The sequence below is a fragment of the Haliotis asinina genome, chromosome 11 (assembly GCF_037392515.1).
Source record: "Haliotis asinina isolate JCU_RB_2024 chromosome 11, JCU_Hal_asi_v2, whole genome shotgun sequence".
In the NCBI taxonomy this organism is placed as follows: Eukaryota; Metazoa; Mollusca; class Gastropoda; order Lepetellida; family Haliotidae; genus Haliotis; species Haliotis asinina.
Window position 1 is genome coordinate 55,630,567 of NC_090290.1, and position 26,276 is coordinate 55,656,842.

General features: G+C 40.5%; 1 protein-coding gene across 1 annotated transcript; it reads left to right on the top strand.

The window, feature by feature from the left end:
- The first annotated feature begins 542 nt into the window (after positions 1 to 542).
- Positions 543 to 9,341, top strand: LOC137256085 (uncharacterized). Its single transcript, XM_067793784.1, has 7 exons — positions 543 to 587; positions 3,020 to 3,622; positions 4,205 to 4,368; positions 4,924 to 5,139; positions 5,473 to 5,929; positions 6,786 to 6,866; positions 7,519 to 9,341. The coding sequence occupies exons 2-7, from the start codon at positions 3,028 to 3,030 to the stop codon at positions 8,169 to 8,171; spliced, it is 2,166 nt and encodes a 721-aa protein (XP_067649885.1). The 5' UTR covers positions 543 to 587; positions 3,020 to 3,027; the 3' UTR covers positions 8,172 to 9,341.
- The last annotated feature ends 16,935 nt before the right edge of the window (positions 9,342 to 26,276 follow it).

Here is a 26,276-nt window from a genome sequence, read left to right on the forward strand (position 1 = left end):
ATCCGGTTATACAAGTTATTTCTTTAGTTCTCTCATTTATTCAGAGAGATTTAGTTAAAATATTTTAGACATACGGAACAACTTATCTAACATGCAGATCGGTAACTATCTGCCATTGATGTATTACTTTAATGAGTGTTTGTGTTTAGGAGTGCATAGTCTGCAATGTTGTATAGACCTTATGGCACACGCTTGATTACTGTCTTCAAGTCACTTGCCATGAGACAAGTAGCTTTTTAATAAATTTTGAACCCCAGGCCATATCCACTCCTCTCCTCTAATCGCACCTCTTGACGCCATTGTTCATAATGTACCAACATGTTCTGACAATGCTCAACAACGATCTCGGCTCGATCGCTGCTTTGTTGAGAAATCAACATAACAATACTACAACAATCTCAAACCCACATTCTACACTTATGATCAGCTGAAGCCGGAGATAAAACACTGTCCAGACAATGCCATGTCACGTTATCACCGACCATGTATCAGCACGGGCAGTGGGTGTTATCACTGGAGAGGAGGGTTATCATGATGTACTGATACAGATGATGTCTGTGAGGATACCTATACAGCGCTTGACTCGGGTAAGTCGTGTACCTCGTTACTCCGGTTTACATTTTATTTTATAACTTAAACAGTGCACCCCGACCCCACATTCCAGGCCTTCTTGTGTTGTTTTGTAGTATATAATCGTTTATTTGTAATGATATAGTGTAATTGGAGTCTAAGCCTTGCTTATTAAACAAACGGACTTTTTCGGCCATCGCGGAATTGGAACATCACGAAGAATTTGCTATCATCATCATCATCATACTTACATTTGTATAGCGCCGATATCCAGCTCAACACCCCAAAGACGCTTTGTTTTCCCCCGCTCACTGGATGTCAGTCTCAAACGGCACGTCACATTATCAATATAAACTCCCTGGTGTCATACAACTCCAGCTGCCGACTAGGCGCACAGAATTCATGTGGCTTCCCCGTCCTTACGAGGTACCCATTCGCAGCTGATGATGATATTGTATTTAACCATTTTCCACATTTCCTTCTATGCATGGTAAACTCACTACGAATTGAGTGACTAACAGACATTTCAAAAGAACACGTGTATTCGTGACATTTCTACGATCCCTGGTGTCAGCGGTGTTCGACACTCATTCATACTTTTGATATTGTTGGAAGTATTTCACGTTCTCTGCCGTTCTTTCTGGAATTGTTTTTATTCTATTTTAGAGACAGACTGGCCTTTGCATTAGGTTTCTAGTTGGATCTAATAATGTTTCTGATGTTTCTGAAGTGGATTTATTGTTTGTATTTGCATGCATTTGCACTCAACATTATTCCGTAGGGTAGTATCTAGACAATTATGATCCAACGAGCCAATGATTGACCTCTGGAGCATCGATCTACACAGGAGGGAAACAGTGACATTGAGTGAGTGAGTTTAGTTTAACGCCGCACTCAGCAATATTACAGCTATATGGCGGCGGTCTGTAAATAATTGAGTCTAGACCAGACAATCCAGTGATCAACAACATGAGCATCGATCTGCACAATTGGGAACCGATGACATGTGTCAACCAAGTCATCGAGCCTGACCACCCGATCCCGTTAGTCGCCTCTTACGACAAGCATAGTCGCCCTTTATGGCAAGCATGGGTTGCTGAAGGCCTATTCTACCCCGGGACCTTCACGAGTCCAGTGACATTGAACATCCAGGTTAGCGAGTCACCCTATCCCTGTACATGACAAGTATGGGTTGTTTGGGGCTAGTTCTAAATAGGGCATTACTGGGGGTTACAAGGGTGGGTGTTTGAGGAGCAGTTCTAACCGGGACTTTACTGCGGGTTGCTGCGGACATATTCTGCAGTGTCATCGACAACCTGATTACAGACACAACACACACGGTCCGTCCTAACAACGTTCCACAGCCATTCTCTCCCCACAGCGGTTAATTGTCATATCTTCCTACATAACTTCTGTTCTAATACGGCCATATTTCGCGGTTCTCATAAAATCCCCTACCGGCAAAAAAAGGCAGCAGATTTATCTCCCTTTTTCTGTCCAATCAGAACACGTGTTACATCGACCTAGATTCAACTTGACAAATGCAAGCAATGTGGAGAAACAAATATGACATGACTGAGTTCTGTCTAAAAGAAACATTTGAGCATCGCACTCGGGAAGAGGTTCTAGTTTTCACGATGCATCCAAAAATTACTGAGATCTTGCGAACGATCACTTTTGAAGCAAGGTCGCTGATTGCACTACTAAATCTGATTGCCTCCAATCACGAGTCTTGAACACTCGCACCATGAAAGGGTCGTATTAGAACAGAGGTTCGTAGGAAAATATGACAAGTAACCTCTGTGGGAAGAGAATGTTCCACAGCGTGACAGCACAAATTCCGTACATACTTCACAAAGATATCGGGTAAGGGAAGACGCTTTCAGCAGCCAATGCTTGCCTCCACTACTATGGCCCGGGTTATCAGTAGGGTCCCTTGGACGTGTTACAAGGGTATGGTTTGAATCGTAGATTCGCCCTAATTATCATAAATGAGTGAGTGGATTTATACTCAGCAATACTCCAGCCAAAAGGCGGTGGTCTGTAAATAATCGAATCTGTACCAGACAATCCAGTGATCAACAGCATGAGCGTCGATTTGCACCTCTGGAAACCGATGACATGGGTGAACCAAATCGACAAGCCAGACCACCCGATCGCCTCTTATGACAGGCATAGTCGCTTTTGTGGCAAACATGGGTTGCTGAAGACTTATTCGAGCCCGAACCTTCACGGGCCAGTTATGATCAATGGTTTGTAGCATCGCATCAGTGTTCACATTCAGGTCACAGAACGCAATGAACGAGTGTTTCACGCATTATCTTTTTTGTTTTTTGTTGGGTTTTTTGCAGACATTACACAAATGTTTAAGGTCGAATCGGGCCTTAGAGTAAAGTCCTGGGGGTGACGTTTTGAAGGCAGCTGTTGATAAAGGAATTACTGTTTTCAGGAACCATTATGAATGAGATTGGATCTGACAACGATGAGACGATACCAGAGCACTACCTACAATGTCGTCTCTGTCAAAAGCAGTACAGCAGTACAGGTAACAGATGCCCCCGAATCTTGCCCTGCTTGCACTCCTACTGCCTGGGATGCCTGGAAATCGGGTGGGACTGGGCATCGACCGGAATCACATGTCAACTGTGCAATGCAACCTGGGAGGTCCACGACAGCGTCGAGGTTACGTTCCCAGTCAACTACGTAGCCGTGAAGCTCCTCACACTGGCGAAGGTTGAGAACTCCCGAACGGTGCATTGTACTGACTGTGCTGAAAGCAAACGGGCGACACATCGCTGTGTGGAGTGTCATCACTTCATATGTAACGAGGGTTACAAAGCTCACAAACAGTTCGTGCAACTACAGACACATAGACTTCTCACGATTGGCGAGTTCCTTAAATCGCCGTCGGAGATGTTCACGAAGGAAGACATGTGTGACGTGCATGTTGGTCAGCCCCTGGACCTCTTCTGTCTCAGTGATACGTGCAGATGTGCTATCTGTGCATCATGCGCCCTCGTGTCCCACACGGAGAGGGATGGCCATCGCATAGGTAATTCACGCCCTGTAATCAATTTCAACTGCCCTAATGATCTCTACTTCACACAAGCAGCCACTCATGTCACAGTCCCATACAATCCGTTAAGCAAGAGCTTATTCGGCGACTGAGTTAACCATGCGTCAAATCACAGTCACTCTATAATGTCAGCTGTTCAAAGATTCATTCACTCATATGTTCACATGTCCACAGTAATTCATTATTCAGTCAGCCCATCCATTCATTCATTTATTCATCTTCTAGGTCACTCATTAATTCATTTCACACTCACTCATTCACACGACCACTTTTTCATTTATTCATCTTCTGGGTCACCCATTTTCATTGCCACCCATTCGTTGAGTTACAGGAATGAGGCCACACATTCACACATTCACACATTCATCTCTCAGGCCTATGCATTCAGTTACAGGAACATTATTCATTCGTTCGTTCTTTTCTTCGTTTATATATTCATTCACATCACTACACGAACACTGTCTCAGTCATACATGCAATCTACAGACATTGATTCATACAGTCATTTAAACAGCTGCTCATGTATTATCAATAGCCATATTTGGTCTGTCTGTCCAGGTAAGGTGCAGGAGGTGTACACAGACGAGGCAGGGCAAATCAGGGCCCTGATCGAGCAGCTGTGTTTGAAGCTTGAGAACGCCAAAGAAGGGCTCAACGTGTCTGAACGCCAACTAAAGAGACTGGAGAGTCGCGAAGCCGACATCAAGTCAGATATCAGAAAGGTCAGCACAACACCGGGTGTCAATCTATGTCATTATTAGAATGCTTCATCACGTGATCCACTGAACGCAGAGCGTGCTATACTGTCACGTCGGTTTAAGGAGTACAAGAACACTTGAGTCGCCATATCATGAACTGAAGCCTGCTGTACTGTTGATATTATGTCTCATGTTATTATGTGCTTGTGCGACTGCTTCGAAGTAAATATTTTGTGTAGTAGCCCCAAAATACTCAAGCTCATTTTCTCCTGAGAAATCTCCAGCCTTCTTCAACCAAAATGTTCTGTTGCCAGATTAATAATGAAACATCACCAAACTAATAATGAGCTTCAGTCATGTCCTCGTGCTCAGTCTTGCCGGTCCCCGTGATAACGCTCTTGTCAGCCTTGGATTGCTTCTGTCTAATAATCCACTCATGAACACGCACCTTGTATTGTTTTATCTGTCACTGCTGCTAATGTTGTTGTTGTTCTTCTACTTTTCCCCTCTTCTTCTTCTTCTTCTTCTTCTTCTTCTTCTTCTTCTTCTTCTTGTCAAAAAAGTATCCTTTGTCGCCAGGCATTTGAAAGTTTGATGGAGACTCTGAAATCGAGGCGGGACACCATGATTAAAACCGTTGATGACATCCTTGAAAGAGAACGTGCTGACTTTGAAGGCGCCAGGTCAGAGATAAGGTCGTCTGAGAGACGAATGCTGGAAGTGGTTGAGTTTGCCAATCAGGCTCTCTCCATCTGTAGTTATGCAGAGTTCATGGAACTCAGCTCTGTGCTCGAGGTCAGTGCCATTCGGTTCTTGCCTTTAGTTAGTTAGGTAATACTTGTAGTGACCTTGGATGTAGCGTTCTTCGTCGTAGAAGTAGGATTGTTGTTGTTGATGATGCTGCTGCTATTGTCGTATAAAGTACACTGTAATGTATTTCATCGTCAGGCATTATCTCATTAATGTAGTTCTGTATATATACTCTGTATTCTCGGTTGTACGGAACAGGACAGTCGCTGGTAATCAGCTACTGTAGCAGTTAGATCAAATGAATTGTTCAGTTTCTGGGTGGTGTTTTTTCACGACGTCTTTAGCAAAATTCATGCTTGGTGTTTACTATTTGAACAGGACACGATGACAAATCTGCAAGGAGACACTGTTGAAGTGCACTGTATGGAGAAGGACTTCCAGATGGATTCCACCCGCTTGGACAGCCTCAAAACCAGTATTACTAAGTTTGGAGATATTATTGAAACTTGTGCCAACCCACACACATGGCATCCAGTGATTGAAGTCGTGGATGCACATCCGGGTCACGAGGCTAACATTATGGAGATCAAGTTCATCAATAAAATAAACAAAATGGCGGCAGCGGAAATACCCAAAATCGGAGTGAAGATTGAACGATGTGATCCACAAAACTCCGCTCGTATCATGTGTCTTCGATCGCATGGTGAAAGTCGAAAATTTGGGTACCAAGTGAAGTTCACACCGCCCCGGGACGTCATGTACAGAGCCAAGCTGAAAATATCCCAGGTGAAGCTGGCCCAGGACGTGTTCGGTTTTCGATGTAGGGATGAACGAGGTGAGGATCAAATACCCCTTATTAAACTAAATATTTTACCTTCCCTGCATTATAGGGAGGTGGGGTAGTCCAGAGGTTAAAGCGTTCGCTCATCACGCCGAAGCCCCAGGATTCCGCAGATGGGTACAATGCGGTGACGCCCATGTCAGTGACGCCCCACCGTGTTATTACTGCAATACTGCTAAGGGTACAGTAAGTGTAACTCGCTCACTCACTCACGATTTCAAACAATTGGAACTTATGAGTGAGTGAGTTTAGTTTTACGCCGCACCCAGCAAAATTCCATATATTCCACCTATATGACGGCGGTCTGTAAATCCACACATCAATAACATGAGCATCGATCTGCGCGATTGGGAACCGATGACATATGTCAACCAAGTCAGCGAGCCTGACCACCAATCCCGTTAGTCGCTTCTTACGACAAGCATGGAGTACTGAAGACGCATTTTAACCCAGACCTTCACGGGTAGGAACTTACGAACCCTGTTGGTTTTTTCTGTTTTGTATTTTAGGTTTTCTAGTTGTTTGTTTCTTTATTTTCCGTTTTCGTATTTGTATCATATGCCCTCCTGTTTGCTGCAATATCAGCGTTTGGAAAATTTACCTATAAGCAACGGACTTGCTGTCATGCATGATAGCTAACAAGTACTTCTTAATTCATAAACAAGCACACAATGTTGAATACTGGATAAACAAAATACTAACTATAATGAATGCACACGTGGATATTACAAGGAAAATGGATGTCCTAATGGTCGGGTAAGAACCGACTGAATGGAACATCTGCCATCACGCCTTCTATTTATTCATAATATCCTCATCACGTGATTTGCACTCACTCAAACTGTTTCAGGCGAAGGCAGGGACAGAACTGTATACATCGCTCAGCGGCAGTTGGGAGAAGCGGATGTGTGGGATTTCCTCGTCATAAAGTGTATGATTGCTTGTTTGTTTCTTGAACACCGTATTCCGTAATTCCTGCTTTTGTGATATCGCGTCTCTATCAGGTCGTCCAATTATAGTGACCTTGAACAGCGACCTGGGATACTGGAACAGTGGCATGCATCAACTATTATTAGCAAGTCAGCAATTATCTTACATCATGGTCATCACTTAATACCAACCATTTCTCAATGTGCCATTAAACAAGGTTCCAGTCTCCTTAAAGTATAATCCAGCAAAATACCAGCCTTCAGCCATTGTACCTATATTGAGCTTCAAACCTGGTCTGATTATCCAAAGCTTTAGCCACTTAGCTACCAAATCTTTGGTATAGACGGGTCATCAGAATCAGGACCTTGTTGTTTGCACGTCATTGTATCCCGAATCTTAACATTCAAACACCATGTTGCCTCGTTCACTTAGCTACCAAATCCTCGGGTCGGTCATCAGAATGGGGAACCTTGGCGCGCCATTGTAACCCGAATCTTAACATCTAAACATTGGTTTGCCCAGTACAGATTTGATCATTCACAGCTCCCATTGATAAAAAAAAACGAATATTGCTGACTGTTACTGGTGGGCAACATGGGCTTTGTATGCTCTCATTACCTACTAAATATACTCTACGCCCTGTGTATTTCTAGGTCCATACATCCGCCTATCTGAGGACACACTCAACATGGACTGGTGCCGTCTTCGGGACCGGACTCTGTTGGTCAACAAGCCCTCCAATAAGCAGCTGTCGGACAACACCCTGAGACTACGCTCCTACCCCGGGGTTGTGGCGACTGTTGCTCTTAGGGAGGAGGGGAAGTGTTATTGGGAGGTCACCTGCAGAAGCCAGGTCAAACAAAGATGGTGGGGTTCAATATTTGAGACAGGGATAGCAAGGAGAGTGGCCTTGGACACACCGTACATCGTGGGATACAGCCCCCAAGGCTGGACTCTCCAAATAGTGTACTGTACGGCCCATAAGAACGTATGTGCGCAGGCCAGGAACAACAGACAGACCCTGTACCATCTGCCTCTGGTTGCGGAAGAGCTGACGTCCGTCCTCGACCTTCACGTGGGCTTCCTGATGGACTTCGATACCAACCAGTTGCACGTCATAGACGCCAGGCAGTCACTGTTGCTGTACACGTTCAGGGACGTTGACGTCAGCAAACAGCTGTGGCCTTTCTGTGGCATCTTCAACAACAACTGGTACAGCACGGAGTTGAAGATGGTGACAGGGGCGGAGGTGGTTCTCAAACAATGCCACCTGAAACTGCTCCAGGATCTGTGTGAAACGTTCTAACATTCTGGATCCGAATACCGGGCGACGACGATACACCTCAACGCTGGTATAGACACAATTAAGAACTACTGACGCTCTGGCGTGGAGACGTAAGGTGAAATTGATTACACGATGCCATTTAGAAAGTGGTCAAATGCAACATATGTCATATTTGGGATTTCTTAGTAAAGTACAAATTCTAGTACTTTTTTCGGTTGAGTCCCATCCGGGATTCGAACCCGCACCCTCAGAGTCAGGCACCTAATCGCCAGCACACAAAGCCGGGCGTACGATTTAACAACTGGGCTACCCCTACCTCCCAACTGATAGTGAAAGCAGGTGTTGAGATGACCTGATAATGTCATTGGGGGACAAGGTTAACATGGTATGACAATAAATCGCTGTAAAGGCTAGGTCGAACACAGCTATCTCCAACTGAAGACATAGGCCGGCATAACCTAGTGATCTGCTACTTGAGATGACAAGGTTGAGATGATCTAACAATATGTTCCCGCAGACACGGTTCAGTGGCCTGCAATACCTTCTTTGAAGATGAATGTATATACAGGCTCGCAACTAAAGATGGCGTTCATGCAGTAGACACCTGTTTAAAGGACAGTAAAAAGAACGGCATTTCATGTCACAAATAAATCGGATAAATCTTGGATACAACGAGACTAAGAATATAGTGCCACGTGCTTCTGAAGAATGACAATGTACATTTAACAACGATGCCACGTAACTGGAAAAGAGAAAGTTTACCGCCTATTCCCTTGCCTTGAAAGATATAGAGCCATACTAGGTTCGGTATACCGTACGAGGTGGTTGTCCTCGATAATCGTCCCGATAATCAAGTCTCAACCAAAAAGTGGAATTCCATCAGAATATCGCTTGCATATCACAGTGCAGTCTGTAGAATATCACTTGCATTTCACAGTGCAGTCTGCCGAATATCACTTGCATTTCACAGTGCAGTCTGTAGAATATCACTTGCATATCATAGTGCAGTCTGCTGAATATCACTTGCATATCACAGTACAGTCATCAGTGTATCAGTTACATATAACAATGCAGTCATCAGTGTGTCAGCTATATATTAAAGTGCAGTCATTGGTGTATCAGTTATATATTAACATGCAGCCTGCCGTATCTGAGTAAATATAGCAGTGCTGCCTGCAGTGTTTATTTTTATTCTTGTTATTGTTGTTGTTCTTTTCCTCTTTTAATCCATTCCATTTTGTTTATTCATTTATTTCTCTTTTGTATTTTGTTGGGGGTGGGGGAAGAGGGGGTGTCACGTTTCATCTCTCCGGGCCGCAGTATTAGCGTGTGCCTTAGAGTTCATCATGATGGTTGGGGGGTAGTAACTTTTAATTCACTCCAGTATTAGCGTGTACCACAGAGCACATTGGACAGCACCCAAGCTCACCCTAGATAGGCTGTTGATGATTTCCTCCACTCTCTTGCCTGGTGACTGGGTTGATCCGACACGAGTTTCATTATAGAGAGGATAAACACTGGGACTCCCGTCTTATAACCATCACCAACCAAGTGAATCTTCACGTTTACATCTAGTTGCCACAGATTAATTATTTGACCTTCCATGTACAAACAAATTAGCCGTTTTGACAATATACATAGCCAAAGAGTCTCCATTTGAATATTTTCTTGAGCCTTCACAATTTACCCTAATGATTCTACAACGCTTCGTTTACTACGCCTTGCGATCGCCTGACAGTTTAGTTGTCAAACACGTGAGGTCAAACATATATCAGTTATTAAATGTCACGACTTGTATAAGCTGACCCTGACCTTTGACCAGCAGCAAGTCATGTGATCAACATTCTAGAGACAGGTTGTCCCATGGCTGAGGCTGGTTTGAATTGTTATCCCTTTGTTTGATGACGTTATCGCCAAGAGCACAATACTTGGGACCAATCTCTCTGATAGATAGGGTCATCTCACTGATAAGTACGTATATACTGAGAACAGAACGGCTTGACTATCCAAATAGTTGCCATGAAAGTCAAGCAAATAGTAGCAGCAGCAGTAGTAGTAAAGTATGTATGTATGTATGTATGTATGTATGTATGTATTTATGTATGTATGTATGTATGTATGTATGTATGTATGTATGTATGTATGTATGTACGCGTGCGTACGTGCGTGCGTGTGTGTTTAAAACAATTTAAAACAGTTCTAATGAAGATAAATAATTTGAAGGTTGGAGCTGGATAATTCTGAAACCTAATACCTTTCATAAAAACAATACAGACTTTGCTTTGAAAAATGCAAGACTATTAAACGAAGGACTTGACAAAATGCGCCATTAAAATGATTAAAACGCAAAGGCCTCAATACTGAATTTGGTTATGACAGACAAACACCAGTAGTCCCACCAGGATAGTCTGGGTCTGTACAAAAGCAAAACACGCTTCGCCGAATTTTCGTTAAATTTGTGGATGTCATATTTGCTACGATACACAAGGTGGTGCGAAAACAGGTTTAACGTAGCGTTCGTGCTTAGTGCACTTTCATAGCTTTCTATGGGGAATAAGTGGGTGCGGGTGTAGTCACCAGACTGCAGCAACGACAGCAGCAGTTTGTCGGTTGTATAATGTTATCTTACTGGCATTCTATACTGCAGTATAACCCCGCCGGCACAGAGGACCGACTCCGATCTGAACACTGAGTGAGTGTGATTTTACGCCGCTTGCAGCAGTATACCAGCACCACACGGTGGGGAACGCCGGCATTGGGGTCATACACAGTAACTTCATTGGAGGTGGGGGGGGGGGGCATTTTAGAACATGTATGGATGAAACCAAGTACTAGAGACAGTCAGCATCTTTGCTGCAGTGAGTGCGACGTTTCGCTGTAGGTACTAACACTGTTGTCGAGCAAGTGATACGAGGGGTTGCAACAAAGAGAATTATATACATACTACATAACTGCAAGGGGAGTATATACAATTGACAAGATCGATATACACTAGATTGCTAATTAGTGATTTCAGCAGAGTAGCCTGAGGATTCTGAAATTGTTTTGTATTGGGTCTGGCGTGAATGCTGTGGGGAAGATTGTGACTGATGAACTAAGAATTAATGACATTTACTGTTATAAAGTGTAGGCTGCAAATGAATACAAATGTTCATTTGTAACAACGTTTATATACATAAATATTGTACCAAAGTTGATAAATACAATCGCGTGCTACATTACCAAACCTCATCACGTGAATGCAGTATTAACGAATCTGCAACATTATCATTGGCAGTAGCCGGGCCTTCTCTGATTAACTGAATACCGTGTAATTCATCAATTTATGAGAGTAATAGAAACACAGTGATTTGCTTTCATGAAGAGATGAGTGCCAATCTTGGTGGGGACAATCATTAATATTTTCAAAAACTTTACATAAAAATATCTTGGATCATCAACAGATTGCGCGTTCCATATAAATCCAAACCCATGCCGAAACAGTAAATGCTTTATATAACTTGTCCATGTCCTTTTCCCGATTCAATCGACTATAAAAATTCATAAATTGATAACGGAATCTATCTGGATAATTTTACCCAATATTTGATACATTTTACAAAGTAAACATTTGACAGTGGGGGTCATTTCCTCTCCCAGCAATAAGAGATCTTTAATCATTATGTAACATGAATTTCCAAACCTTCCGATGGACAATTTCACTGTTCCTTCTTGTTTTAAAACCCCAGATCTCAGCGCCATATTTAAGCATTAGAACAATCTGCGTATCAAATATACAAAATGCGTCCGAAAAAATATACATACAGCGTCTTATCAATGATTTAGCACACCAAAGTGCTTCACTAGCTTGTTCCATGCTCTAGTCCAAATTAATTTAGGTGTCACCATAAGTCCAAGAAACTTGTAAACATTTACAGTTTCTATTGAAGAACCATTATACAGCCATTTGTCATGTTTTGATAGAGGGTCATCCATCTTAACATTAATCTTTATCTATAGTTATGTTACCTTTATCTATAGTTATATCCATGACCCATGACTTGATTTATTAAGAGCCTTGTCACTGCCGGGATTGCTAGGATGTAGGGAAAAAATGTTGTTCAGGGACTGAGACAGACCACAGCTACCACAACAGCCCGTGCCACGAGACCCATCAGCGACAATACTGTGCGTCGCCGTCTCACTCTCGTTTCGGTTGCCATCGACCATACGTTGGTTGCGGGCAAACTGTAACGCAAATTTGGATGCGCAGCATAGAAACTATGACACGTCTTCTTATATGCGAGCGAAGCGAGCAAAGGTTGGCAATGTACTTAGTTCGGATCGAAAAATATTTTCCATGTCAAAATACAATATCGCCACCATCAAAGGTACACTCCCATTTCCTGACTTGGTTGTGTTCTCAGATTTCCAACCCCATAAATTTAATAACTACTCACGTGAAATATGTTTTATTCAGCATTTTAAGAGTCTCTCGTGATATTCCGATCGTTCTTCGCCACCATTACCCCTGCCAGCTTCCGGTTGAACGGATTGAGAATATGGCGTTGTCAAGGTCAAAGATTCTCAGAACCCTGTGTTTTGGAGAGAGATCGTTGGGGAGGGTCTTTCCTCGTGTTTTGGGGGACGTCATGTTCAACATGTCATCTTTCAGAACAATGGGCACGGTCGTGGAAAAGGTGTAACTGCAGGCGCTGCTTCGACGAAATGTGGAGACCAGTATTTCGTCCATTTTTTAAGGAGAATACCTGAGGCATCCAATGAGTGAATGGATTTTCATGTCATGTGGAGAATAAACACACTATGTGCTTTCTTTCGAGCTCTTGTAGTCTCTTGAGAAAGAAAAGTTAATAGAGAAAATGCTATGCTCTCAATATCATCATTTCACACTATTCGCGTTTCTTTTGCCGGTCAGTATGTATTTGCCTGTTTGGCGCATAAATAGATCACAAATATTAATCCAGATATACGATGGAGTTTTACCTATAACCATTATGTGTAAACTATCAGATGTCACGTGATTGTCGACTCTTCGGTATTGCTTTGCATTCGGTATCTGAATAAAGGATAACATGAGTTGTGTACTTCATTTCATTGTTTCATGTCCGGTTTTCGGTGTTTCTGTATATTGGGGATCCGGATATGCGGGGTTCCACTATATATCCATCTGATTTGGAAATTGATGAGTATGTTTAGGCTGGCACAAGACAAGGAACGAACGGTATATTGGTACTGTAAGTATTATAAATAATTAACGGTAGGGTAAGGAAATTGCAGCGACCCCAAGCTAAGATATATGTTAGTGAACTCTATGTATCACAGCTAGGCGACCCCACGGTGATTTGCCAACGTCACTATATATTAATGGTTTTATGTTTTAATCTTTTCATGATTCTAACCGTTTATGGGTTATGAATATTCTCTCCTTTCAAACAAATCTCTGACCGGAAACAAGTCACTTTGACTTGAATTGATACAGTTAAGTATGTTATGCCAATTTCTGCATGGTGTCCACCGAGATGAAACGACGTAAAACACATCTAGTCTCTCATTCACTCATACAGTATACAGTAGTTGGTATAGGTGAGCCATAATTGGTGATATTTCCATAGACTTGCCAGTTAATTAACTGTTGCGAGAATAACTTCGGTTGAATTGCTTTCAATACGTATCAGCTAGGAAATCATCTAAGCTACATACTCACATACACATATTTGTTTTCGTTTTTCCGATAATTTCTAAGAGAACTGCAACAATTTCAATGTAATGACATACCAATCAGGTTAACATGGGAATCTATGGGATAGATTAAAAGTTGTACTTATATATGGTGCTTATTCATGTGTCATTCGATGACTAATCAACAGACAATTGTATTTATATGCACGTAGCTGAAGATGATTTCCAAAATGTGTGCAAAATATCAAAATAAAATTACTTCTACTCAATTTATGAAAATTAGTCTTGTAACAGTTAATAAACATGTAAGTCTTTGGAAATCTCGCTAGATGATGACAACTACTGAACCACAAGCACAGTGCCACTGTTGTCTCCAACACAACTTATGCCCAATGCAGTAAATGATCACATTATGTCAATAATAACAGTTAGTTTAATTTGTGTACTCTGGAAAATTGTCAAATGGGCGGAAGGACGAAAAACGTGTCGAGTCAAAGGGCAGATGGAAAAAGTCAAAAGGGCCGAGGTAAAAAGTCAAAATTAATGGGCTGTGGTGAAAGTCGAAGGACTTTTGTTAGACTATAACAAGGTTGATTGATCTAATTAAGAAACAATTCGATTCGTTAATATCTCTAACTAACAATTAAGGAAGTTCAATTAACAATTTAACTACTTCTAATTAGGAGACTACTAATTAACTACTTCTAAATGAGATCTTACTTGGACTGAAACAAGTTTGCCTGCCTCTGCTGTGGGGCTGCACTCTGGCACTCTGGCACTAGATTTGGACAACAAAAGCAAACCTCCCATAATGATTAGTCGCGACAATGACTCTGACTCTTAATTTGTCCCAAACGGTATGGTTATACCACTATATAAGGGCAAAAAAACAAAAGGTATCACAGAGGTATCACCTTAACATCTTGTCTGGGCATACTTCTTGGAAAGTTCCCTTTAAAAGGAATCAAACTTTAGTTAGCAAAATCAATGGCAGATTTTTCGGATATATTACAATTTGCCTTTCGGTGCCAAAATGGAGCCATTATGTCTATATTTACACCCATGGAAAGTATTCAATGCATTTAAGTATTCATGTATTTAAATGCATAGAGACATCAATCGAAAGAGTACAATGAAACTTCTTTAAGCGATTTATGGGAGTCAGTGAGATAGTATCCACAAATGCTATTCTCTGTGAGACAGGCAGATACCTGCTTTGTGACAGATATTATACTTGTTGTATGAAGTACTTGTGTCGACTATGGAATGTAGTAGACATCCAAAGGCCTATTATGAGATGCTCAAGGTATATGATAAAAATGGGAAAACAAATTGGATGTCAAGAGTTAGCTTATTACTCTGGTATTTTTCATGTTTGCATCGCCCAGGATTGTGGTCACAATGACATATGTATTCAAGAGTTTGAACAACGTTGTGAAGATAGTCAGCTTCAAGACTGGCACTTTAAGATTAGTAATTGACACTTCCTGAGTGCATACTCTGAGTTGAAATCATTGTTAACTCCTGAGAAATACTTTTCCTCACTTGCTGACAAACACAATTTGAAAAGAAGTCTATGTAAGTTTCGTTGTCTTTCACATAAGTTAATTATTCAACAGTATCGGTTTGATGAAAGTTCCAAGAGAAGAATGTTAGTATACACTAAGTGCCAATTACAACAGGTTGAGGAGGACGAGTTTCACTTTTTTTGCTTATTTGTCCCTATTACTCTGAAAGCCACAAGGACATTATTCCATCCCTCTATCATGTTAACCCAACACGTGCTAAATATTATCGTCTGTAACATCAGCTGACTAGAAACACATTCTAGCCTTAAAGGTCACATATACTCTAATAGGGTACAAATGCAAAATCACTTGCTGACATCGTTATAAATGAAACCCCGTCATTAAAACTGCTCATTTCGATCTTTAATTACCTTAAATCGACCTTTTTGTCAACAGTGCACAATTCTCAACCGCAAACGAAATTTCAACCAATCAGAGCGGCGCGTCTCCGTGACGTAATAGTGGGTATAGAAATGAGGGTCTGTGCAGTATTCATCTACATTTCAGGGGGTAAACTGTTTCGTTTACAGGTTTGTACAAACCTGAAATCGCGACAGCTGTTGAGAAAAATGAAAGCTATATGTTCTCACAATCTGCTTTCATTACGTTTTGTCTCCTGCTTTGCCTAGTTTTCGAGTTACAACCCATGTTTTCATAGACGATTCTGTCAAAATCACTTGGTGTCGCTAGGTTGTAATCCGTGTTAGGTGGTATAAACCTACACGTTATTTGTCATCATTCACTTGATGCTCAGTTAATGAATTTATAACAGGTATAATTAGTGGTAACGCCACTTAGATTACCCGACAAAGGCCCCCATTTGGCATTTCTTTTGTCTGGATCGATCAAAGGATTAACCGATAACACGCTGATTGATTAATTAGTTTTATGGGGATTTAAATGGGGGATTTGTCAAAAGGTAGTGTTTATGTATGTACATTTACTAATCTACACTGAATACACTTTGTCGTGTCTGTGTCTATGTGAAACAACACCCCTTCTTTCAAAGGATTAACCGCCGATACATTGATTGCTCATTATTGGCTAACTAAATAACTTTTTAAAAAGAATGACGCACATTATGCAATTAGTTGCCAGGTGTGCTATCTTGCGTAACCAATGAAACTAATATAAAGCCATGTGAAAAACCTGAAACGATACATCACCTTTTCGTATATTAGACTGTTAAAAGACACATCACTTGGGAAATCTGCAGATGAATTATATATCACTCGTTTTTGTGGATATTGATGGATATATTCCTTGAACAAGGTAATAGCCTGACATTGCTCCTATAACGTTAATTTTAATATTTGCATTTTTGTTCTTAATAACTTGTCGTAGCTTTCAACAGAATCATTGTTTTCGTCGTTAAGTGTAATGATGCAGACGACATACACTAGGGCGTGCGTGCGAATTATGATTCATATAGGAAAATATGAAATGTCTACATATTACATTCCTGTTATACATTCGCAGATCGCTTCTTTTTATTAAGTTTCAAAATGCATACAAGTATGATTATAAAGTAATTAGGATTATGAGACCAAGTATAAAGACGTATATTGACAAGTGTCCACATACTGGTGAGTGAGCGTTACAAACCAAGTAAATTTCGCAAGTGAAGAAATTTATCGCGCAGTATTTTCACTTCGACCCCGGCCTCGCTTAGGTTATGTTACAGGTTGTGTCATGCAAACTTCTTTTGGTAATAATTCAAATACATATTCATGTAGTTTTGATTTTCTAACTTGATGAGAACCATACATAATCTCGTTAATTCAAATGGATATGACTTCACGATTTTCAAAAATGGCGGCGCCCTGTCTTGGGATGAATGCTATTTAAGTTTGTTTTCACCGACTTACAAAAGGACAATTACTTTCTACTGGTAGTGAAATATGTATTTTATTGATGGACAATAGGATTTTGCATGACATTGCTTATAACATAACAATTTCACTCTTGGAAGTGAGGTGGAGGTCAATATAACATTGCTTGCAATATAAATGTCACTTCGACCCCACCTTGCTCCCTTAAAAGAAGTCCTTATGTTAAAAGTTGTGTCATGCAAAATACTTTTGGCTATGATTCAAATGCATAATTATTTAACTACCAGTAAAAAGTGGTTTTGATTTTCTAACTTGATGAGAACAAACCATAATCTCAATAATTCTAACGTACTTTATCCCGTGACTTCAGGATTTTCAAAAATCTCGGCGCCCTGTCTGAGGATGAATGCTATTTAAGTTTGTTTTCACTGACTTACAACATCAAAATTACTTTCTACTGGTAGTAAAATATGTATTTTCATTGATGGACTTTAGGATTTTACATGACATTGCTTATAACATAACAATTTCACTCTTGGAATCGGTCAATATAAGGGGTCAATATAAGATTACTTACGATAATATTGACACTTCGACCACAACCTCGTTTCCAAGGAAGAAAGCGATATATCCATGCAAAATCCTTTTGCCAGCAATGTGTAGTAAGCAGTCTTCATCTTATAAACTCGATGAAACTTAAACTCCATTTTCTATCCTGGAAGCGTGGTAGGGGGCGAACCATCCGATTTAGTATACACCACAGGCTTCCACAAAGCTCACTTCGCACACACTAACAACCAATTTAAGCACAAACTACGGAGTCTGGTAGAAATCTGTGCATAGTGACACCATCACCCGACCCCAAGGAACAATTGACGGCAACACAACAATTCGGCATGTCTTTGGTGACGTCGAGAAATCAGCAAAATGACAAGCTTCCTACAGATTTTCTATACATTTACCTGGAAACCGTTCCTTCTATGACGTCACTGTAGGGCTATGGCGACAGAGTTACGTAACCTGTCTGCGGTTTCGTTTGCGGGCGAGAGAGAGAAGCAGACGGCTTTTTAGCAACTTTTAAGCGCTTGGTATTAATTAACCCCAAGTTCTTTTTTTTTAAAAAAAATGGTGTTTCGTTTATGACTAAAATTGAGTTTAGTGGTCCTATAACTATCTACCTGAAACGAAACCTGACATTTTGATTACATCGACTTCACAGTACTTGATCTCCATTATACAACGCTGTATTTGCGTATATAAAATGTACTTTGGGTCACGTGGCCTCCATATTGAATAAATTGTCATTGTTATTGAATACGACGACCCTCCCACAATATGTTACCCTGTTTGATCAATGATGTATAATGAAGGATGTCCATTCTTGGAAGTTTCTTGGATAAATTAACTGTATACATGTGGAAATTATGCTCTTGTGGAAACTGTAGCTTTGGGCTCTCTCTCTTTCATATGGATCAGTCATAACACTGAATCAAGACACTTCACAACGAAAATATTTGAGTCTCACTTTTCAAATTCCATTTAAAATCACAACAACAAACCATATACTATTTACACTATCTTACTATGTAATTTATAACTTTTTTTATCTTATGTGCTTTTTTCGGCCTTTTTGACTTTTCATTTCGGCCCATTTGATTTTAGGTCTCGGTCCTTTTTCAGCCGTTTTGTCCTTCCGCCCTTTTGCTTATGTAGTGTAGGCCTAAACACTATCTGATTTCTATCAACACCTATTCTCAGCCTTACATTGAAGCCTTCCTTCCTTTTCATAGATGAAATGGTAATTTAAAATAAAACAAACAGTGGCACCTAAGTACTCTTAAATGAAACTCTATTGATTTTTAAATATGCAGGTGAAGCCTTATCAAGTCTAGAATGAAAGCGGAAACAGAATTGAAATGTTCCGGATTTTACAATGTTTGTTCTGAAGTACTTCCGGTCGTGCAAAACATACCCGAATTGTGTGAGTTTACATTTGTTTCAGACGGGATAGCGATTATATTATCACATAATTTTATTTCTATTTATAGGTCGTATTATTTATGTTTGACGGGAAACGTTAAGAACTAGTGATATAGTCTAGATCCAATTCCCGCTTCGTCTCGGTAGCTTCCCGACTGATAAAAAAAGTGTGAGGGACCACCTCAGGTGATCTTGTGTGAATCATAGTCTATTTATTGTCAGAAATAGTTTGTACTTGGAATCTAGAGGGAGAAGAAAGAAGAAATATATGTATGTATGTTATTCCTTCGATTTGTACTGCACTGCATGTTGTCATGGTGGAAATACCACAAACTGCTTCACATTGCTGTCGCCAGGGTTAGGTTGCCCTAACCCAAGCTCTAACCTAAACTCGAACCTGACAAGAACGCTGTTTGAATACTGTAGTCTGGGGTTGTGATTTTGGCCCTTGGATTTTTTTTACAAATTTCAGTGGAGAAGTTTCGTGCAGATTTATCTCTTCATTTCAATGATACTTTGATCGAATAATACCTGGTAAGCAGTGACAAACCTTTGTGTAATCAGTATTAGCATGTTTGTAAACATCTTTCATGGTACAGTGAAAATGAAATCAAAATAAAAAGAATGTGATGATTTAACAGAAGTTTTTAGACCAACAAGAGGCTGCCAGTTAGACGTTAGATCAGCCGTTTAGAATTCTCAAAAAACAGAAAGGACTCAATGGCCTGTCAATATATTTGTATATTTCAAGTTAAAAAATAATGCACACTTTTCGAGAGGGTCAAATATATATTGAATCCTTTTTCTTAATTTGGTCTTTTTATCAGAGAGATTCAGCTCACATCCACAAAGTGAGTTATCATTCTAAAAACATATTTTTGACAGAGCAAACTTTTGTAGCAGACGGCTGACGGCTTTTTTGTAGCAGACTTCTGGCTGAATAATGAACTGGTCTCTGAGCTATCCCTACATACTTCTGTAAATAGGTACATAGGGATCTATGGTGGGGAAACAAGGCAAATTATTATGAAAGCCGAGACATATAAATGAAATGAGACTATGTTTATTTCAACAACTGCATTTTTGGACTTACGACTAAGCGAAGTACACAAACGTACTTGACATGTCCAGTTAGCTTGTCTCAATTCCAGATATGCCTAGGTAATAAGATAGTAATGGCAATACTTTTTTGCCTGAGATTGAATTTGTTTTTTTATCAGATGCTGTGATAGCACTACACTAATTGACACCATTACACTTTGGACAAACATGTTTAGCATTTTAACATATGGCTTTAAAATAACAATGCTGGAAGTGGAATGATTGTTTTCATTGTCTATTAGTTCTGAAAAAAGGGGTTTGAAACAGTGTGTGCGATACTTTAATTGCCTTTTATGGCCATCAGGGCGTGCTGCGGCACATGGGCTTGAAAATTTACAGGATGAATTGAAATCTGGAGGCACAGTTTGTTAAAGTCAAACCAATAAAAACAAAGTTGACTACGCTGTTAAGAGTTTCACAGTTTCTGCAAAGGTAGTTAGCAAAGCCTGTGACCCAGAAAGAAGTTTTATTTGTTCAAGACAAGTGTTGAACTTTTTTTGCACTAAATGGTGAAATACCGGGAAGTGAAATTGTAAGATATCATACCACGATGGATCATGGATCATTCTCCAGTATTACCCGGTAATAAGGAAAAATATGGGAAAGAACCCAGTTGAAGATGAAAGGCAGATAATTTACTAAAGGCCACAAGGGCCTGCAAATATTTGAAACTGCCAGCCCAAGACAACAACAAAAAGCAGCTCTGGACCTCTAGGCCAGCGATTATTTCGAAAGCTGGTTTGAAAGAAATATGAAAGTTTTTTATTCATTTTGAAGAAATTGTACAAGTCTGAAGCAATTTTGACAGTGGAATTTTCATTTTACCACTGCAGTGAAAGGACTAAGGCTATTTTACTAGCAGTGTTTCTGATTTTTGATAATTTATTCATATTATTGTTTAGAAAGATATACAAACCAACAAGTCATATAGAAACAAGGGATGTTGTGAATGAAGGATCTGTTAAACAAGAGTAAAATTATTGGCATTCCATAATTGGAAATATGGTTAATGAGCAGAATCACAAATAATTATCGATATGAAACTTTGTCATCAATGGTATTTTTCATAGAATGTTTGGACAAAATAACACAATGCACAAAGTTACAAGGTCACTTCGAGATTATAATTTTTTGAGTAATTCTGGTATGATTGTCATGATTGTCACAAATGACATGAAATATCTTGATTTTTACAGACTTTTGTTTTTTCACCATAGTTACAACTCAGGTGTTAATCAATAATTGATCATTATTTACAGTCCAAATGGACTGTAGTCAATGTTTATTGATCTCTATGATTTATTTTTATCCTATTCAAATACATGTAGGAGCTCCACATGAAGAACACAACTGTACAATGTGACAGACTTGTTCAGACTTAGTCAGATTTTGTCTTGAAATTAAAGATAATATGTATTATTATGATTATAATTCTTTTGATCCTTTCACATCTGACTGATGTGATTATGTGAGAAGCTTGAAGCTTAAAGTTCTGTTGTCGGCCTTCTTTAGCATGTTCTTCATTAGCAGGATAAATACTGTGCCTAGTTAGCCTGGAAAGTGATGTAGAAGGTGATATCACTTCTTAAAGGATGCGGTAGGGTACCCTACCAGCTAAAGTGTACATAGTCACAGTGAAAACCCATGTTTGTTCCAGAGAGTAAGTAAACTGTGCGAGGCCCATTTCTGATGACTTCTGCTAAAAATGGCATAAAAACATATTCACTCTCTTTTATGAACTTTGGTTCATGGTGTTTGTTTTTGTAGAATATTGTACATGATATATACAGCAGTCTTTACGAATGGTGTTTCAAAGCAACAGGACATTGGGTCCTGTAAGTTTCAGATGTCTGTCTGACCCACTGAAAATTCACAGGACCCACAGAATAAAATTAAACACACATTTCAGATTTCTCATAATTGGCATTGAAATTATTAACATTATATGATGACAAACATTATGAATATAAATTTATGAACAGTGAAGAAGTGTCACATGCCAGAAATAACAACTTCAGACAAAGTCATTGTGATATATTCAGTCAGACACTGGGGCCAGCAGGTTGGGGACTTCTGTCTTACCATTGCCAAATCTGCCAGATTTGTCAGAGGGTCAGACACTATTCGTGAACACTCTATACATTGCATGATTAAGAACGTGGATATCTGTATCAAGTCTTTGAAGGACATTTAGAAGTGAAATACATAAGAATGAATGTAGCTCTGTACCCCATTCTCTATTACCTGATGAAGCAGTAAGCATTAACTCCGAAACGTTGTGTTCTCATATAAAGAAGTTGATATCCATAAAAATCTTCATTCTTGTGGATATCTGTAGTCTGTTCTACCCCAAACTGTAGAATATTGTACATGATACATACATTGCATGATTAAGAACGTGGATATCTGTAGTCTGTTCTACCCCAAACTGTAGAATATTGTACATGATACATACATTGCATGATTAAGAACGTGGATATCTGTAGTCTGTTCTACCCCAAACTGTAGAATATTGTACATGATACATACATTGCATGATTAAGAACGTGGATATCTGTAGTCTGTTCTACCCCAAACTGTAGAATATTGTACATGATACATACATTGCATGATTAAGAATGTGGATATCTGTAGTCTGTTCTACCCCAAACTGTAGAATATTGTACATGATACATACATTGCATGATTAAGAATGTGGATATCTGTAGTCTGTTCTACCCCAAACTGTAGAATATTGTACATGATACATACATTGCATGATTAAGAACGTGGATATCTGTAGTCTGTTCTACCCCAAACTGTAGAATATTGTACATGATACATACATTGCATGATTAAGAATGTGGATATCTGTAGTCTGTTCTACCCCAAACTGTAGAATATTGTACATGATACATACATTGCATGATTAAGAACGTGGATATCTGTAGTCTGTTCTACCCCAAACTGTAGAATATTGTACATGATACATACATTGCATGATTAAGAACGTGGATATCTGTAGTCTGTTCTACCCCAAACTGTAGAATATTGTACATGATACATACATTGCATGATTAAGAACGTGGATATCTGTAGTCTGTTCTACCCCAAACTTGGTTGTGATGATCATTTTCATTAATTGTTTTCAGAAGAGATCCTCCTAGGGGTACTTGATTAGATTGAAATGGTCCTGTTAAAATCCCACGACAGTTGTAAACGTATCAAAAAACTTTTGTTGTGTTCCGTCAGCCATCCCTATGGGGTTCCCTTGAGGCTCCAACAGCCAAGAGTGGGTAATTCTAACTGTCAACCTCGTAGCTCACTTTTCATGCCGTCATTCTCTGAGTAGGAGGTGTGTGTTCATTGAACTTCAAGGAATTCTACAAGATAAGATCAAGGAAAAGGATGACTGTATTCATGGTTCCTTTCTTACTTGATAAAATCGTACTCGTCTTTTTTCCTTCATAATTTACTGTAACTTTGCCAGCTGGTCACTAGTTTTCAAGCCGTGTCGCTTGCAAGATGGCAAACGTCCTTCACATGACCATTTTGAGGTTAGTCATTCACACTTTGGTGGGATGAGTTTAGTATTTCTTATCCATGGTGCAGACCTGCTCTGAGCCTAGGCTCCAGGGGTGGTCACTCCTCAGGGAACTGGCACCAGACAGTAGGGCACCCTCAGAGATTTCTGTGTGGAAACAGACAGATATTGTGGAGGTTTCCTTTTTGTTCAGGTCCTCCCTAAGGCAGGTACCCAATAATATCACCACTGTGGTGGTCCATTCGGTAGGCCCTGACCCCGGAGTGTTTCAGATTCCTAACAAGGACTTTTCCCCCAAGTAAGGCCGCCAAGACACACTTGCATAGTCTTCCCTCTCTCATTAGTGAGGTTGGTAACCCCTCCTCCAAGTTACCCAGTCTAGGTTAGACCTTCCTAAGATGAACAGCTGGTACCTGATCGGGGAGGAGGGTTGTTTGAGCTACTGTTGATTGATAACTGCATTTATGCATTGGTCACTCTCTCTCAGTCACTCATCTGACCACACTCTAACCTTGGCTAGACAGGGCCGTCACCTGTCCCCCTTTGTAACAAACAGCCAGACATTCAAGACAGCGTACCGTTCCTTTGAGGAAAAGTGTCAGAACACTGTCCAACAAATGAAGGTCGTGATCCACTCAGCCAATCTCTCTGCACTTCAGAGGCATCTTGTGGACATGGATCAGGTGAGGATGACTCATCATCCCTATTATTGGCATGGCACCTCATGGAGGTTCACTCTCATCTGACATGTGATGGCATTAGGAGTTGTGCTAGCCAGATGATGAGCACTGTTATGGGTCTCAAGGGGCCCTGTAGGGATGGCCAAACTAGACAAAAACATGCATTTTTTCTTATCCTGACTCATGCACATTATTCTTGTCTCGTCCCTCTTTGCCTCCTAATGGAGGCAGATGTACAATACACTCACCCACCAGAAGCCTCCCTTTCCCAGCAAAATGGTCACATGACCAGCCATGCTTGTCACTCTCTCCTTCATCACCGGACGAGGACGGTTGGAGGCACTTTAGGTTCCAATACGGTGATAAGTTTTGCTTATATTTGCTTCTATCAGCTTTGTCTCCATGTTGCTATGGTTTCAGCGTTTGATCTGTGTCTGTTATGTCCTTCCCGCAAACCTATTTGTTCTTCCACTGTTTGCTTTGAACTTTCTAAGAATGTGTCTGATTCAGACTTTGCATTATGTTTATGTACTGTTCAAAGGAATGCTAAGGTCAAACAACATAGGCTCTCGCAAAGTCATGTCTAAATCGCTTGATTCTGCTTGTAGTAACCCGTACGTTGATCATAGCTGATTTTAGTAATCAGCCAGATGCACGTGGGCGGCATGGTTAAGATACCAGCGAGACTTCGTGTAGATAACAGAAGAAGATATTGTCAAAATCAGGATCATTTCAACGTCAACTGCTAGATCAGTGTTGCAACTACACTGCACAGCTTCTACAAAGTCCTCATCCATGAGATTGTCTCTCATAACGAGCATCACATATGCGACAAACCTCCACTACTTCTGCCTGAGGGACAGATCATCACCACTCCTGATCAACATTCAGCGTCTGCTAGGTCTTCATTAACTACGTTGACAACAACGCTGCACTTCAGAGAGTCTACTACACAGATATCTGCGACATGTACACTCAACACATCACAAGGTTCTGTGAATCAGCTGCTACTGCATACACTGCAGTCACTGGACACCAGTCTCTTCATACAACAGTCAGCAACTGCAACTACAGTCGCCCTATGTGATGGTTCATCGGCTGCATTAGGTCCGTCAGATGAAGAGGAGGCATTGTATGCACACTCCTGTTTACAGAAATCATCGCCACCAGCTCATCATCTCGTCGCAGTATGGATGAAGCTCCTTTCATCGACTTGCCGAGTGCTCACACTCATGGAACCCACTACAGTTGCAAGCTTTCACTGTCTACATTCACAGAATGACAATCATTCAAGGGATACACATAGACAGGAGGATCAACGTTCAATGCATGGACATACTTCCCTACATGCAAATGCATTCGCGAAAGGACGGAGATGTTTCAATGGACAGTTAGATGTCATCAATCACCATCTCCAGAGGAACCTGAGACTCTTGAGATCACGTCGTTGATTACAAACAGACTGGATCTTGTCTCTCCGTCAAAGGACTCCAACAAAGCTCACAGCTATAAGATTAGTAACAAGGGATTCAACATGTTGACGTTTCCTCTGGCTGCGCCAATATCTACGATCCCTGAAACTTTGTCGACGGCCATTTGGCCAGCAACTAAGTACCAGCAACAACACATTCCAGACACATTTAGAAAATGATCAACAATTCAGCTCGGAGCATGTAGTGTCTACATCTGTGGGATTGAGTCTACTAAGCCAGCAAGGATTATAATCAGCGTCATCTTGGGGCGACAGCTTTGCTAAATTGAAG

Coding starts and splice junctions, on each gene's coding strand:
- LOC137256085 (XM_067793784.1), top strand. CDS start 3,028: ATGAATGAGATTGGATCTGACAACGATGAGACGATACCAGAGCACTAC. Junction 5,140..5,472: donor AACTCAGCTCTGTGCTCGAG/GTCAGTGCCATT, acceptor CTATTTGAACAG/GACACGATGACAAATCTGCA. Junction 5,930..6,785: donor TCGATGTAGGGATGAACGAG/GTGAGGATCAAA, acceptor AAACTGTTTCAG/GCGAAGGCAGGGACAGAACT.